Source organism: Lissotriton vulgaris, chromosome 2_1 (genome assembly GCF_964263255.1).
Source record: "Lissotriton vulgaris chromosome 2_1, aLisVul1.2, whole genome shotgun sequence".
Classification (NCBI taxonomy): domain Eukaryota; kingdom Metazoa; phylum Chordata; class Amphibia; order Caudata; family Salamandridae; genus Lissotriton; species Lissotriton vulgaris.
This window is the reverse complement of record NC_141687.1, coordinates 33,230,091-33,247,724: the sequence shown is the minus strand read 5'-3', so window position 1 is coordinate 33,247,724 and position 17,634 is coordinate 33,230,091. Positions and strand designations below refer to the sequence as shown.

Below are 17,634 nucleotides of genomic sequence, written 5' to 3'. Positions count from 1 at the left end.
TCTCCCTCCATCCAGGAGCCACTCCCTCACTCCCTCTCTTTCTGTCTCCCTCCACCCAGGAGCCACTCTCTCACTCCCTCTCTTTCTGTCTCCCTCCACCCAGGAGCCACTCACTCCCTCTCTTTCTGTCTCCCTCCACCCAGGAGCCACTCACTCCCTCTCTTTCTGTCTCCCTCAATCCAGGAGCCGCTCACTCCCTCTCTTTCTGTCTCCCTCCACCCAGGAGCCACTCACTCCCTCTCTTTCTGTCTCCCTAAATCCAGGAGCCACTCACTCCCTCTCTTTCTGTCTCCCTCCATCCAGGAGCCACTTACTCCCTCTCTTTCTGTCTCCCTCCATCCAGGAGCCACTCACTCCCTCTCTTTCTGTCTCCCTCCATCCAGGAGCCACTCTCTCACTCCCTCTCTTTCTGTCTCCCTCCATCCAGGAGCCACTCACTCCCTCTCTTTCTGTCTCCCTCCATCCAGGAGCCACTCTCTCACTCCCTCTCTTTCTGTCTTCTTCCACCCAGGAGCCACTCACTCCCTCTCTTTCTGTCTCCCTCCATCCAGGAGCCACTTACTCCCTCTCTTTCTGTCTCCCTCCATCCAGGAGCCACTCACTCCCTCTCTTTCTGTCTCCCTCCATCCAGGAGCCACTCTCTCACTCCCTCTCTTTCTGTCTCCCTCCATCCAGGAGCCACTCACTCCCTCTCTTTCTGTCTCCCTCCATCCAGGAGCCACTCTCTCACTCCCTCTCTTTCTGTCTCCCTCCATCCAGGAGCCACTCACTCCCTCTCTTTCTGTCTCCCTCCATCCAGGAGCCACTCTCTCACTCCCTCTCTTTCTGTCTTCTTCCACCCAGGAGCCACTCACTCCCTCTCTTTCTGTCTCCCTCCATCCAGGAGCCACTTACTCCCTCTCTTTCTGTCTCCCTCCATCCAGGAGCCACTCACGCCCTCTCTTTCTGTCTCCCTCCATCCAGGAGCCACTCTCTCACTCCCTCTCTTTCTGTCTCCCTCCATCCAGGAGCCACTCACTTCCTCTCTTTCTGTCTCCCTCCATCCAGGAGCCACTCACTCCCTCTCTTTCTGTCTCCCTCCATCCAGGAGCCACTCTCTCACTCCCTCTCTTTCTGTCTCCCTCCATCCAGGAGCCACTCTCTCACTCCCTCTCTTTCTGTCTCCCTCCATCCAGGAGCCACTCACTCCCTCTCTTTCTGTCTCCCTCCATCCAGGAGCCACTCTCTCACTCCCTCTCTTTCTGTCTTCTTCCACCCAGGAGCCACTCTCTCCCTCTCTTTCTGTCTCCCTCCATCCAGGAGCCACTTACTCCCTCTCTTTCTGTCTCCCTCCATCCAGGAGCCACTCACTCCCTCTCTTTCTGTCTCCCTACATCCAGGAGCCACTTACTCCCTCTCTTTCTGTCTCCCTCCATCCAGGAGCCACTCACTCCCTCTCTTTCTGTCTCCCTCCATCCAGGAGCCACTCTCTCACTCCCTCTCTTTCTGTCTCCCTCCATCCAGGAGCCACTCACTCCCTCTCTTTCTGTCTCCCTCCATCCAGGAGCCACTCACTCCCTCTCTTTCTGTCTCCCTCCACCCAGGAGCCACTCACTCCCTCTATTTCTGTCTCCCTCCATCCAGGAGCCACTCACTCCCTCTCTTTCTGTCTCCCTCCACCCAGGAGCCACTCACTCCCTCTCTTTCTGTGTCCCTCCATCCAGGAGCCACTCACTCCCTCTCTTTCTGTCTCTCTCCATCCAGGAGCCACTCTTTCACTCCCTCTCTTTCTGTCTCCTTCCACCCAGGAGCCACTCACTCCCTCTCTTTCTGTCTCCCTCCATCCAGGGGCCACTCTCTCACTCCCTCTCTTTCTGTCTCCCTCCACCCAGGAGCCACTCACTCCCTCTCTTTCTGTGTCCCTCCATCCAGGAGCCACTCACTCCCTCTCTTTCTGTCTCCCTCCATCTAGGAGCCACTCTCTCACTCCCTCTCTTTCTGTCTCCCTCCATCCAGGAGCCACTCACTCCCTCTCTTTCTGTCTCCCTCCATCCAGGAGCCACTCACTCCCTCTCTTTCTGTGTCCCTCCATCCAGGAGCCACTCACTCCCTCTCTTTCTGTCTCCCTCCATCCAGGAGCCACTCACTCCCTCTCTTTCTGTCTCCCTCCACCCAGGAACCACTCACTCCCTCTCTTTCTGTCTCCCTCAATCCAGGAGCCACTCACTCCCTCTCTTTCTGTCTCCCTCCATCCAGGAGCCACTCTCTCACTCCCTCTCTTTCTGTCTCCCTCCATCCAGGGGCCACTCTCTCACTCCCTCTCTTTCTGTCTCCCTCCATCCAGGAGCCACTCCCTCACTCCCTCTCTTTCTGTCTCCCTCCACCCAGGAGCCACTCTCTCACTCCCTCTCTTTCTGTCTCCCTCCACCCAGGAGCCACTCACTCCCTCTCTTTCTGTCTCCCTCCACCCAGGAGCCACTCACTCCCTCTCTTTCTGTCTCCCTCAATCCAGGAGCCGCTCACTCCCTCTCTTTCTGTCTCCCTCCACCCAGGAGCCACTCACTCCCTCTCTTTCTGTCTCCCTAAATCCAGGAGCCACTCACTCCCTCTCTTTCTGTCTCCCTCCATCCAGGAGCCACTTACTCCCTCTCTTTCTGTCTCCCTCCATCCAGGAGCCACTCACTCCCTCTCTTTCTGTCTCCCTCCATCCAGGAGCCACTCTCTCACTCCCTCTCTTTCTGTCTCCCTCCATCCAGGAGCCACTCACTCCCTCTCTTTCTGTCTCCCTCCATCCAGGAGCCACTCTCTCACTCCCTCTCTTTCTGTCTTCTTCCACCCAGGAGCCACTCACTCCCTCTCTTTCTGTCTCCCTCCATCCAGGAGCCACTTACTCCCTCTCTTTCTGTCTCCCTCCATCCAGGAGCCACTCTCTCACTCCCTCTCTTTCTGTCTCCCTCCATCCAGGAGCCACTCACTCCCTCTCTTTCTGTCTCCCTCCATCCAGGAGCCACTCACTCCCTCTCTTTCTGTCTCCCTCCATCCAGGAGCCGCTTACTCCCTCTCTTTCTGTCTCCCTCCATCCAGGAGCCACTCTCTCACTCGCTCTCTTTCTGTCTCCCTCCATCCAGGAGCCACTCACTCCCTCTCTTTCTGTCTCCCTCCATCCAGGAGCCGCTTACTCCCTCTCTTTCTGTCTCCCTCCATCCAGGAGCCACTCTCTCACTCGCTCTCTTTCTGTCTCCCTCCAACCAGGAGCCACTCACTCCCTCTCTTTCTGTCTCCCTCCATCCAGGAGCCACTCTCTCACTCCCTCTCTTTCTGTCTTCTTCCACCCAGGAGCCACTCACTCCCTCTCTTTCTGTCTCCCTCCACCCAGGAGCCACTTACTCCCTCTCTTTCTGTCTCCCTCCATCCAGGAGCCACTCACGCCCTCTCTTTCTGTCTCCCTCCATCCAGGAGCCACTCACGCCCTCTCTTTCTGTCTCCCTCCACCCAGGAGCCACTCACTCCCTCTCTTTCTGTCTCCCTCCATCCAGGAGCCACTCTCTCACTCCCTCTCTTTCTGTCTCCCTCCATCCAGGAGCCACTCTCTCACTCCCTCTCTTTCTGTCTCCCTCCATCCACGAGCCACTTACTCCCTCTCTTTCTGTCTCCCTCCATCCAGGAGCCACTCACTCCCTCTCTTTCTGTCTCCCTCCATCCAGGAGCCACTCTCTCACTCCCTCTCTTTCTGTCTCCCTCCATCCAGGAGCCACTCACTCCCTCTCTTTCTGTCTCCCTCCATCCAGGAGCCACTCTCTCACTCCCTCTCTTTCTGTCTTCTTCCACCTAGGAGCCACTCACTCCCTCTCTTTCTGTCTCCCTCCATCCAGGAGCCACTCACTCCCTCTCTTTCTGTCTCCCTCCATCCAGGAGCCACTCACTCCCTCTCTTTCGGTCTCCCTCCACCCAGGAGCCACTCACTCCCTCTCTTTCTGTCTCCCTCCATCCAGGAGCCACTCTCTCACTCCCTCTCTTTCTGTCTCCCTCCATCCAGGAGCCACTCTCTCACTCCCTCTCGTTCTGTCTCCCTCCACCCAGGAGCCACTCACTCCCTCTCTTTCTGTCTCCCTCCATCCAGGAGCCACTCACTCCCTCTCTTTCTGTCTCCCTCCATCCAGGAGCCACTCACTCCCTCTCTTTCTGTCTCCCTCCATCCAGGAGCCACTCACTCCCTCTCTTTCTGTCTCCCTCCATCCAGGAGCCACTTACTCCCTCTCTTTCTGTCTCCCTCCATCCAGGAGCCACTCACTCCCTCTCTTTCTGTCTCCCTCCATCCAGGAGCCACTCTCTCACTCCCTCTCTTTCTGTCTCCCTCCATCCAGGAGCCACTCTCTCACTCCCTCTCTTTCTGTCTCCCTCCATCCAGGGGCCACTCACTACCTCTCTTTCTCTCCCTCCATCCAGGAGCCACTCACTCCCTCTCTTTCGGTCTCCCTCCATCCAGAAGCCACTCTCTCACTCCCTCTCTTTCTGTCTCCCTCCATCCAGGGGCCACTCTCTCACTCCCTCTCTTTCTGTCTCCCTCCATCCAGGAGCCACTCACTCCCTCTCTTTCTGTCTCCCTCCATCCAGGAGCCACTCACTCCCTCTCTTTCTGTCTCCCTCCATCCAGGAGCGGCAAAGAGTGACCTGGAGGCACAGACGGGGCTTAAGATCGTCCAGGCGGGCGTCGGTCAGGTAAGGGCGTTCACCTGTATCTGTGTCCTGAGGAGACGGTGTGTGGAGCAGTCCCTGGTGACCTGGCATGGGGGTATCGGGCCCCCCTGCGTGCCGTGCTGTACACATGTATCTATCTGCCCTTTCCGTACTCCCATGTACTGGGTCTAGAGACCCAGTACATGAGAGTACGGAAAGGGCAGAGAAGAAGCAGAAGGGACACTACACTGCAAGGCACTGGCCAAGCATCAGTCACAAGAGTTACCTGACTCCCACTTACTCAACCGGCTACCAGCGCAGAGACAAGGCTCTGGAAACAGCACCCCGCCTGTATTCAGACACCCTCCAGCACTGGACAGAGACACAAGGCTCTGGAAGCAGCACCCTGCCTGTACCCAGACACCCTCCAGCACTGGACAGAGACACAAGGCTCTGGAAACAGCACCCCGCCTGTATCCAGACACCCTCCAGCACTGGACAGAGACACAAGGCTCTGGAAGCAGCACCCTGCCTGTACCCAGACATCCCCCAGCGCACAGGCAGTCACACCGATGTGTACTGGACACACCAGCGCACAGGCAGTCACACTGCAGTGCACTGGACAGAGAGACAAGGCTCTGGGAGCAGCACCCCACCTGTACCCAGACACCCTCCAGCACTGGACAGAGACACAAGGCTCTGGAAACAGCACCCCGCCTGTATCCAGACACCCTCCAGCACTGGACAGAGACACAAGCCTCTGAAAACAGCACCCCGCCTGTATCCAGACACCCTCCAGCACTGGACAGAGACACAAGGCTCTGGAAGCAGCACCCTGCCTGTACCCAGACATCCCCCAGCGCACAGGCAGTCACACCGATGTGTACTGAACACACCAGCGCACAGGCAGTCACACTGCAGTGCACTGGACAGAGAGACAAGGCTCTGGGAGCAGCACCCCACCTGTACTCAGACACCCTCCAGCACTGGACAGAGACACAAGGCTCTGGAAGCAGCACCCTGCCTGTACCCAGACACCCTCCAGCACTGGACAGAGACACAAGGCTCTGGAAGCAGCACCCTGCCTGTACCCAGACACCCTCCAGCACTGGACAGAGACACAAGGCTCTGGAAGCAGCACCCTGCCTGTACCCAGACACCCTCCAGCACTGGACAGAGACACAAGGCTCTGGAAGCAGCACCCTGCCTGTACCCAGACATCCCCCAGCGCACAGGCAGTCACACCGATGTGTACTGGACACACCAGCGCACAGGCAGTCACACTGCAGTGCACTGGACAGAGAGACAAGGCTCTGGAAGCAGCACCCCGCCTGTACCCAGACACCCTCCAGCACTGGACAGAGAGACAAGGCTCTGGAAGCAGCACCCCACCTGTACCCAGACACCCTCCAGCACTGGACAGAGACACAAGGCTCTGGAAGCAGTACCCTGCCTGTACCCAGACACCCTCCAGCACTGGACAGAGACACAAGGCTCTGGAAGCAGCACCCTGCCTGTACCCAGACACCCTCCAGCACTGGACAGAGACACAAGGCTCTGGAAGCAGCACCCTGCCTGTACCCAGACACCCTCCCGCACTGGACAGAGACACAAGGCTCTTGAAGCAGCACCCTGCCTGTACCCAGACATCCACCAGCACTGGACAGAGACACAAGGCTCTGGAAGCAGCACCCCGCCTGTACCCAGACACCCTCCAGCACTGGACAGAGACACAAGGCTCTGGAAGCAGCACCCTGCCTGTACCCAGACATCCCCCAGCGCACGGGCAGTCACACCGATGTGTACTGGACACACCAGCGCACAGGCAGTCACACTGCAGTGCACTGGACAGAGAGACAAGGCTCTGGAAGCAGCACCCCGCCTGTACCCAGACACACTCCAACACTGGACAGAGAGACAAGGCTCTGGAAGCAGCACCCCACCTGTACCCAGACACCCTCCAGCACTGGACAGAGACACAAGGCTCTGGAAGCAGCACCCTGCCTGTACCCAGACACCCTCCAGCACTGGACAGAGACACAAGGCTCTGGAAGCAGCACCCTGCCTGTACACAGACACCCTCCAGCACTGGACAGAGACACAAGGCTCTGGAAGCAGCACCCCGCCTGTACCCAGACACCCTCCAGCACTGGACAGAGACACAAGGCTCTGGAAGCAGCACCCCGCCTGTACCCAGACATCCTCCAGCACTGGACAGAGACACAAGGCTCTGGAAGCAGCACCCTGCCTGTACCCAGACATCCACCAGCACTGGACAGAGACACAAGGCTCTGGAAGCAGCACCCCGCCTGTACCCAGACACCCTTCAGCACTGGACAGAGACACAAGGCTCTGGAAGCAGCACCCTGCCTGTACCCAGACATCCCCCAGCGCACAGGCAGTTACACCGATGTGTACTGGACACACCAGCGCACAGGCAGTCACACTGCAGTGCACTGGACAGAGAGACAAGGCTCTGGAAGCAGCACCCCGCCTGTACCCAGACACCCTCCAGCACTGGACAGAGAGACAAGGCTCTGGAAGCAGCACCCCACCTGTACCCAGACACCCTCCAGCACTGGACAGAGACACAAGGCTCTGGAAGCAGCACCCTGCCTGTACCCAGACACCCTCCAGCACTGGACAGAGACACAAGGCTCTGGAAGCAGCACCCTGCCTGTACCCAGACACCCTCCAGCACTGGACAGAGACACAAGGCTCTGGAAGCAGCACCCTGCCTGTACCCAGACACCCTCCAGCACTGGACAGAGACACAAGGCTCTGGAAGCAGCACCCTGCCTGTACCCAGACATCCCCCAGCGCACAGGCAGTCACACCGATGTGTACTGGACACACCAGCGCACAGGCAGTCACACTGCAGTGCACTGGACAGAGAGACAAGGCTGTGGAAGCAGCACCTCGCCTGTACCCAGACACCCTCCAGCACTGGACACAAACACAAGGCTCTGGAAGCAGCACCCCACCTGTACCCAGACACCCTCCAGCACTGGACAGAGACACAAGGCTCTGGAAGCAGCACCCTGCCTGTACCCAGACATCCCCCAGCGCACAGGCAGTCACGCCGATGTGTACTGGACACACCAGCGCACAGGCAGTCACACTGCAGTGCACTGGACAGAGAGACAAGGCTCTGGAAGCAGCACCCCGCCTGTACCCAGACACCCTCCAGCACTGGACGGAGACACAAGGCTCTGGAAGCAGCACCCCACCTGTACCCAGACACCCTCCAGCACTGGACAGAGACACAAGGCTCTGGAAGCAGCACCCTGCCTGTATCCAGACATCCCCCAGCGCACAGGCAGTCACACCGATGTGTACTGGACACACCAGCGCACAGGCAGTCACACTGCAGTGCACTGGACAGAGAGACAAGGCTCTGGAAGCAGCACCCTGCCTGTACCCAGACATCCACCAGCACTGGACAGAGACACAAGGCTCTGGAAGCAGCACCCTGCCTGTATCCAGACACCCTCCAGCACTGGACAGAGACACAAGGCTCTGGAAGCAGCACCCTGCCTGTACCCAGACATCCACCAGCACTGGACAGAGACACAAGGCTCTGGAAGCAGCACCCCGCCTGTACCCAGACACCCTCCAGCACTGGACAGAGACACAAGGCTCTGGAAGCAGCACCCTGCCTGTACCCAGACATCCCCCAGCGCACAGGCAGTCACACCGATGTGTACTGGACACACCAGCGCACAGGCAGTCACACTGCAGTGCACTGGACAGAGAGACAAGGCTCTGGAAGCAGCACCTCACCTGTACCCAGACACCCTCCAGCACTGGACAGAGACACAAGGCTCTGGAAGCAGCACCCCACCTGTACCCAGACACCCTCCAGCACTGGACAGAGACACAAGGCTCTGGAAGCAGCACCCTGCCTGTACCCAGACATGCCCCAGTGCACAGGCAGTCACACCGATGTGTACTGGACACACCAGCGCACAAACAGTCACACTGCAGTGCACTGGACAGAGAGACAAGGCTCTGGAAGCAGCACCTCACTGGTACCCAGACACCCTCCAGCACTGGACAGAGACACAAGGCTCTGGAAGCAGCACCCCACCTGTACCCAGACACCCTCTAGCACTGGACAGAGAGACAAGGCTCTGAAAGCAGCACCCTGCCTGTACCCAGACACCCTCCAGCACTGGACAGAGACACAAGGCTCTGGAAGCAGCACCCTGCCTGTACCCTGACATCCCCCAGCGCACAGGCAGTCACACCGATGTGTACTGGACACACCAGCGCACAGGCAGTCACACTGCAGTGCACTGGACAGAGAGACAAGGCTCTGGAAGCAGCACCCCGCCTGTACCCAGACACCCTCCAGCACTGGACAGAGAGACAAGGCTCTGGAAGCAGCACCCTGCCTGTACCCAGACACCCTCCAGCACTGGACAGAGACACAAGGCTCTGGAAGCAGCAACCCGCCTGTATCCAGACACCCTCCAGCACTGGACAGAGACACAAGGCTCTGGAAGCAGTACCCTGCCTGTACCCAGACACCCTCCAGCACTGGACAGAGACACAAGGCTCTGGAAGCAGCACCCTGCCTGTACCCAGACACCCTCCAGCACTGGACAGAGACACAAGGCTCTGGAAGCAGCACCCTGCCTGTACCCAGACACCCTCCAGCACTGGACAGAGACACAAGGCTCTGGAAGCAGCACCCTGCCTGTACCCAGACATCCCCCAGCGCACAGGCAGTCACACCGATGTGTACTGGACACACCAGCGCACAGGCAGTCACACTGCAGTGCACTGGACAGAGAGACAAGGCTCTGGAAGCAGCACCCCGCCTGTACCCAGACACCCTCCAGCACTGGACAGAGAGACAAGGCTCTGGAAGCAGCACCCCACCTGTACCCAGACACCCTCCAGCACTGGACAGAGACACAAGGCTCTGGAAGCAGTACCCTGCCTGTACCCAGACACCCTCCAGTACTGGACAGAGACACAAGGCTCTGGAAGCAGCACCCTGCCTGTACCCAGACACCCTCCAGCACTGGACAGAGACACAAGGCTCTGGAAGCAGCACCCTGCCTGTACCCAGACACCCTCCAGCACTGAACAGAGACACAAGGCTCTTGAAGCAGCACCCTGCCTGTACCCAGACATCCACCAGCACTGGACAGAGACACAAGGCTCTGGAAGCAGCACCCCGCCTGTACCCAGACACCCTCCAGCACTGGACAGAGACACAAGGCTCTGGAAGCAGCACCCTGCCTGTACCCAGACATCCACCAGCACTGGACAGAGACACAAGGCTCTGGAAGCAGCACCCCGCCTGTACCCAGACACCCTCCAGCACTGGACAGAGACACAAGGCTCTGGAAGCAGCACCCTGCCTGTACCCAGACATCCCCCAGCGCACAGGCAGTCACACCGATGTGTACTGGACACACCAGCGCACAGGCAGTCACACTGCAGTGCACTGGACAGAGAGACAAGGCTCTGGAAGCAGCACCTCACCTGTACCCAGACACCCTCCAGCACTGGACAGAGACACAAGGCTCTGGAAGCAGCACCCCACCTGTACCCAGACACCCTCCAGCACTGGACAGAGACACAAGGCTCTGGAAGCAGCACCCTGCCTGTACCCAGACATGCCCCAGTGCACAGGCAGTCACACCGATGTGTACTGGACACACCAGCGCACAAACAGTCACACTGCAGTGCACTGGACAGAGAGACAAGGCTCTGGAAGCAGCACCTCACTGGTACCCAGACACCCTCCAGCACTGGACAGAGACACAAGGCTCTGGAAGCAGCACCCCACCTGTACCCAGACACCCTCTAGCACTGGACAGAGAGACAAGGCTCTGAAAGCAGCACCCTGCCTGTACCCAGACACCCTCCAGCACTGGACAGAGACACAAGGCTCTGGAAGCAGCACCCTGCCTGTACCCTGACATCCCCCAGCGCACAGGCAGTCACACCGATGTGTACTGGACACACCAGCGCACAGGCAGTCACACTGCAGTGCACTGGACAGAGAGACAAGGCTCTGGAAGCAGCACCCCGCCTGTACCCAGACACCCTCCAGCACTGGACAGAGAGACAAGGCTCTGGAAGCAGCACCCTGCCTGTACCCAGACACCCTCCAGCACTGGACAGAGACACAAGGCTCTGGAAGCAGCAACCCGCCTGTATCCAGACACCCTCCAGCACTGGACAGAGACACAAGGCTCTGGAAGCAGTACCCTGCCTGTACCCAGACACCCTCCAGCACTGGACAGAGACACAAGGCTCTGGAAGCAGCACCCTGCCTGTACCCAGACACCCTCCAGCACTGGACAGAGACACAAGGCTCTGGAAGCAGCACCCTGCCTGTACCCAGACACCCTCCAGCACTGGACAGAGACACAAGGCTCTGGAAGCAGCACCCTGCCTGTACCCAGACATCCCCCAGCGCACAGGCAGTCACACCGATGTGTACTGGACACACCAGCGCACAGGCAGTCACACTGCAGTGCACTGGACAGAGAGACAAGGCTCTGGAAGCAGCACCCCGCCTGTACCCAGACACCCTCCAGCACTGGACAGAGAGACAAGGCTCTGGAAGCAGCACCCCACCTGTACCCAGACACCCTCCAGCACTGGACAGAGACACAAGGCTCTGGAAGCAGTACCCTGCCTGTACCCAGACACCCTCCAGTACTGGACAGAGACACAAGGCTCTGGAAGCAGCACCCTGCCTGTACCCAGACACCCTCCAGCACTGGACAGAGACACAAGGCTCTGGAAGCAGCACCCTGCCTGTACCCAGACACCCTCCAGCACTGAACAGAGACACAAGGCTCTTGAAGCAGCACCCTGCCTGTACCCAGACATCCACCAGCACTGGACAGAGACACAAGGCTCTGGAAGCAGCACCCCGCCTGTACCCAGACACCCTCCAGCACTGGACAGAGACACAAGGCTCTGGAAGCAGCACCCCGCCTGTACCCAGACATCCTCCAGCACTGGACAGAGACACAAGGCTCTGGAAGCAGCACCCTGCCTGTACCCAGACATCCACCAGCACTGGACAGAGACACAAGGCTCTGAAAGCAGCACCCCGCCTGTACCCAGACACCCTTCAGCACTGGACAGAGACACAAGGCTCTGGAAGCAGCACCCTGCCTGTACCCAGACATCCCCCAGCGCACAGGCAGTCACACCGATGTGTACTGGACACACCAGCGCACAGGCAGTCACACTGCAGTGCACTGGACAGAGAGACAAGGCTCTGGAAGCAGCACCCCGCCTGTACCCAGACACCCTCCAGCACTGGACAGAGAGACAAGGCTCTGGAAGCAGCACCCCACCTGTACCCAGACACCCTCCAGCACTGGACAGAGACACAAGGCTCTGGAAGCAGCACCCTGCCTGTACCCAGACACCCTCCAGCACTGGACAGAGACACAAGGCTCTGGAAGCAGCACCCTGCCTGTACCCAGACACCCTTCAGCACTGGACAGAGACACAAGGCTCTGGAAGCAGCACCCTGCCTGTACCCAGACATCCCCCAGCGCACAGGCAGTCACACCGATGTGTACTGGACACACCAGCGCACAGGCAGTCACACTGCAGTGCACTGGACAGAGAGACAAGGCTGTGGAAGCAGCACCTCGCCTGTACCCAGACACCCTCCAGCACTGGACAGAGACACAAGGCTCTGGAAGCAGCACCCCACCTGTACCCAGACACCCACCAGCACTGGACAGAGACACAAGGCTCTGGAAGCAGCACCCTGCCTGTACCCAGACATCCCCCAGCGCACAGGCAGTCACGCCGATGTGTACTGGACATACCAGCGCACAGGCAGTCACACTGCAGTGCACTGGACAGAGAGACAAGGCCCTGGAAGCAGCACCCCGCCTGTACCCAGACACCCTCCAGCACTGGACGGAGACACAAGGCTCTGGAAGCAGCACCCCACCTGTACCCAGACACCCTCCAGCACTGGACAGAGACACAAGGCTCTGGAAGCAGCACCCTGCCTGTATCCAGACATCCCCCAGCGCAGAGGCAGTCACACCGATGTGTACTGGACACACCAGCGCACAGGCAGTCACACTGCAGTGCACTGGACAGAGACACAAGGCTCTGGAAGCAGTACCCTGCCTGTACCCAGACACCCTCCAGTACTGGACAGAGACACAAGGCTCTGGAAGCAGCACCCTGCCTGTACCCAGACACCCTCCAGCACTGGACAGAGACACAAGGCTCTGGAAGCAGCACCCTGCCTGTACCCAGACACCCTCCAGCACTGAACAGAGACACAAGGCTCTTGAAGCAGCACCCTGCCTGTACCCAGACATCCACCAGCACTGGACAGAGACACAAGGCTCTGGAAGCAGCACCCCGCCTGTACCCAGACACCCTCCAGCACTGGACAGAGACACAAGGCTCTGGAAGCAGCACCCTGCCTGTACCCAGACATCCCCCAGCGCACGGGCAGTCACACCGATGTGTACTGGACACACCAGCGCACAGGCAGTCACACTGCAGTGCACTGGACAGAGGGACAAGGCTCTGGAAGCAGCACCCCGCCTGTACCCAGACACACTCCAGCACTGGACAGAGAGACAAGGCTCTGGAAGCAGCACCCCACCTGTACCCAGACACCCTCCAGCACTGGACAGAGACACAAGGCTCTGGAAGCAGCACCCTGCCTGTACCCAGACACCCTCCAGCACTGGACAGAGACACAAGGCTCTGGAAGCAGCACCCTGCCTGTACACAGACACCCTCCAGCACTGGACAGAGACACAAGGCTCTGGAAGCAGCACCCCGCCTGTACCCAGACACCCTCCAGCACTGGACAGAGACACAAGGCTCTGGAAGCAGCACCCCGCCTGTACCCAGACATCCTCCAGCACTGGACAGAGACACAAGGCTCTGGAAGCAGCACCCTGCCTGTACCCAGACATCCACCAGCACTGGACAGAGACACAAGGCTCTGAAAGCAGCACCCCGCCTGTACCCAGACACCCTTCAGCACTGGACAGAGACACAAGGCTCTGGAAGCAGCACCCTGCCTGTACCCAGACATCCCCCAGCGCACAGGCAGTCACACCGATGTGTACTGGACACACCAGCGCACAGGCAGTCACACTGCAGTGCACTGGACAGAGAGACAAGGCTCTGGAAGCAGCACCCCGCCTGTACCCAGACACCCTCCAGCACTGGACAGAGAGACAAGGCTCTGGAAGCAGCACCCCACCTGTACCCAGACACCCTCCAGCACTGGACAGAGACACAAGGCTCTGGAAGCAGCACCCTGCCTGTACCCAGACACCCTCCAGCACTGGACAGAGACACAAGGCTCTGGAAGCAGCACCCTGCCTGTACCCAGACACCCTTCAGCACTGGACAGAGACACAAGGCTCTGGAAGCAGCACCCTGCCTGTACCCAGACATCCCCCAGCGCACAGGCAGTCACACCGATGTGTACTGGACACACCAGCGCACAGGCAGTCACACTGCAGTGCACTGGACAGAGAGACAAGGCTGTGGAAGCAGCACCTCGCCTGTACCCAGACACCCTCCAGCACTGGACAGAGACACAAGGCTCTGGAAGCAGCACCCCACCTGTACCCAGACACCCTCCAGCACTGGACAGAGACACAAGGCTCTGGAAGCAGCACCCTGCCTGTACCCAGACATCCCCCAGCGCACAGGCAGTCACGCCGATGTGTACTGGACATACCAGCGCACAGGCAGTCACACTGCAGTGCACTGGACAGAGAGACAAGGCCCTGGAAGCAGCACCCCGCCTGTACCCAGACACCCTCCAGCACTGGACGGAGACACAAGGCTCTGGAAGCAGCACCCCACCTGTACCCAGACACCCTCCAGCACTGGACAGAGACACAAGGCTCTGGAAGCAGCACCCTGCCTGTATCCAGACATCCCCCAGCGCAGAGGCAGTCACACCGATGTGTACTGGACACACCAGCGCACAGGCAGTCACACTGCAGTGCACTGGACAGAGAGACAAGGCTCTGGAAGCAGCACCTCACCTGTACCCAGACACCCTCCAGCACTGGACAGAGACACAAGGCTCTGGAAGCAGCACCCCACCTGTACCCAGACACCCTCCAGCACTGGACAGAGACACAAGGCTCTGGAAGCAGCACCCTGCCTGTACCCAGACATGCCCCAGTGCACAGGCAGTCACACCGATGTGTACTGGACACACCAGCGCACAAACAGTCACACTGCAGTGCACTGGACAGAGAGACAAGGCTCTGGAAGCAGCACCTCACTGGTACCCAGACACCCTCCAGCACTGGACAGAGACACAAGGCTCTGGAAGCAGCACCCCACCTGTACCCAGACACCCTCTAGCACTGGACAGAGAGACAAGGCTCTGAAAGCAGCACCCTGCCTGTACCCAGACACCCTCCAGCACTGGACAGAGACACAAGGCTCTGGAAGCAGCACCCTGCCTGTACCCTGACATCCCCCAGCGCACAGGCAGTCACACCGATGTGTACTGGACACACCAGCGCACAGGCAGTCACACTGCAGTGCACTGGACAGAGAGACAAGGCTCTGGAAGCAGCACCCCGCCTGTACCCAGACACCCTCCAGCACTGGACAGAGAGACAAGGCTCTGGAAGCAGCACCCTGCCTGTACCCAGACACCCTCCAGCACTGGACAGAGACACAAGGCTCTGGAAGCAGCAACCCGCCTGTATCCAGACACCCTCCAGCACTGGACAGAGACACAAGGCTCTGGAAGCAGTACCCTGCCTGTACCCAGACACCCTCCAGCACTGGACAGAGACACAAGGCTCTGGAAGCAGCACCCTGCCTGTACCCAGACACCCTCCAGCACTGGACAGAGACACAAGGCTCTGGAAGCAGCACCCTGCCTGTACCCAGACACCCTCCAGCACTGGACAGAGACACAAGGCTCTGGAAGCAGCACCCTGCCTGTACCCAGACATCCCCCAGCGCACAGGCAGTCACACCGATGTGTACTGGACACACCAGCGCACAGGCAGTCACACTGCAGTGCACTGGACAGAGAGACAAGGCTCTGGAAGCAGCACCCCGCCTGTACCCAGACACCCTCCAGCACTGGACAGAGACACAAGGCTCTGGAAGCAGTACCCTGCCTGTACCCAGACACCCTCCAGCACTGGACAGAGACACAAGGCTCTGGAAGCAGCACCCCGCCTGTACCCAGACACCCTCCAGCACTGGACAGAGAGACAAGGCTCTGGAAGCAGCACCCTGCCTGTAGCCAGACACCCTCCAGCACTGGACAGAGACACAAGGCTCTGGAAGCAGCACCCTGCCTGTACCCAGACACCCTCCACTACTGGGCAGAGACACAAGGCTCTGGAAGCAGTACCCTGCCTGTACCCAGACACCCTCCAGCACTGGACAGAGACACAAGGCTCTGGAAGCAGCACCCCACCTGTACCCAGACATCCCCCAGCTCACAGGCAGTCACACCGATGTGTACTGGACACACCAGCGCACAGGCAGTCACCCTGCTGTGCACGGGAAAGACTGCAAGTGGTGAAAGAAGGTGCAAAGGCCCCATGCTTCCTGGTAACTGAAGAGCCCACAGTGCAGAGACTTACTGGCAGCAAACAAGCCCCCAGAGTACTGGGAGTCCAGGGTAACCATACATCAGGCCGGTATATTCTAGCAAAAGCCTGTATTTGCCTTTTGGCCCAAAAGTTTGAATGCCAAATACAAGAAGACATTTCTTGAAAACGATTTGAACTGTCTAAACTGTTCTTTAATGATGGATAATGCAGGTGGGCATCGACCCAGCGTGATTAGGTGTCCAGATGTCCGGCATGGGGAGCGCGTGATCGCGGCATATTTTTATTTTATTTATTTTATTTTATCAATTTATAGGGCGCAACAGCTACCCAAAAAGGGTTTCCCGGCGCCTAGACACAGCTAGATTGAGGACAAAGAAAGGAGGTGACTGTTAAGTGGTTATTGTTCATACAGCCAGGTCTTTACAAGCTTTCTGAACCTACAGTAGTTATCTTCCTTCCGGATACCGGGGGGAAGCGTGTTCCACAGGGAGGGTCCCAGATAGGCAAAAGATCTGCCACCTGTTCTTGCACGTTTAAACCTTGGTATGCAGAAACAGGCTGCTGTCTGTGACCGGAGGTTTCTCTTGGGCGTATAGAGGCAGGCAAGAGATTGGAGATATTTTGGTGCTATTCCTGCTTTTATTCTGAACATGTAGTTCAAGGCCTTAAAGCGGATTCTGCTCTCTATCCTGAGCCAATGAAGATTCCGACGATGGTTCGAGACTCCAGAGTTCTTCGGAATATTGCAAAGGAGTCTGACCGCAGCGTTTTGCGCTACCTGTAGTCGTCCGATCACAGATTTGTTTGCGCCCAAATAGAGGATGTTGCCGTAGTCAAGCCTTGATGTGATAAGGGCATTGACTACGGTCTTTTGCGTTGATACTGGCAACATCCACAGGATCTTCCTCAACCATTTAGCTATGGTGAGACAAAGGCCGGTTACTTTACTGGCCTGTTTGTCCATGGATAAGGCACTGTCCAATATAAAGCCCAGATTTCGAGCATGGGACACCGGGGTAGGAAAAGTGCCCATCTGGTCCGGCCAATGTGCAGGGTTCCAGAGAACTTGATCCTTTCCCAAAATCAGTATTTCCGTCTTGTCGCCGTTCAGTTTTAACTGGTTTGTTGTCATCCAGTTCAATATTTTTAATAGTCCTTCCTTGAGTAACGACGGGGAGTGGGGACAAGATTCAGATAGGGAAAAAATGATTTGGGTGTCGTCGGCATAATTCATAAGCGTTAGACCTAACTTTTCAACAAGTTCTGCCAGAGGTTTAAGATAGATATTAAAAAACAGAGGGCTCAGGATGGACCCCTGAGGCACTCCATGTGATGCAGGTAGGGTGTCTGACACGGCTTGTGCAGATGCGATCTGGAAGGTTCTATTTGCCAG

At 58.3% G+C, this 17,634-nt stretch overlaps 1 protein-coding gene across 9 annotated transcripts in view; it reads left to right on the top strand.

The window, feature by feature from the left end:
* The window catches only part of PTPRN (protein tyrosine phosphatase receptor type N), a 377,719-nt gene that overhangs the window by 262,429 nt on the left and 97,656 nt on the right, over positions 1 to 17,634 (top strand). For all 9 annotated transcript variants that reach the window (XM_086954395.1, XM_086954390.1, XM_086954393.1 and 6 more), the window contains one exon: positions 4,634 to 4,698. In XM_086954395.1, the coding sequence (XP_086810521.1) occupies positions 4,634 to 4,698 (65 nt within the window). The remainder of the gene's footprint in view (positions 1 to 4,633; positions 4,699 to 17,634) is intronic.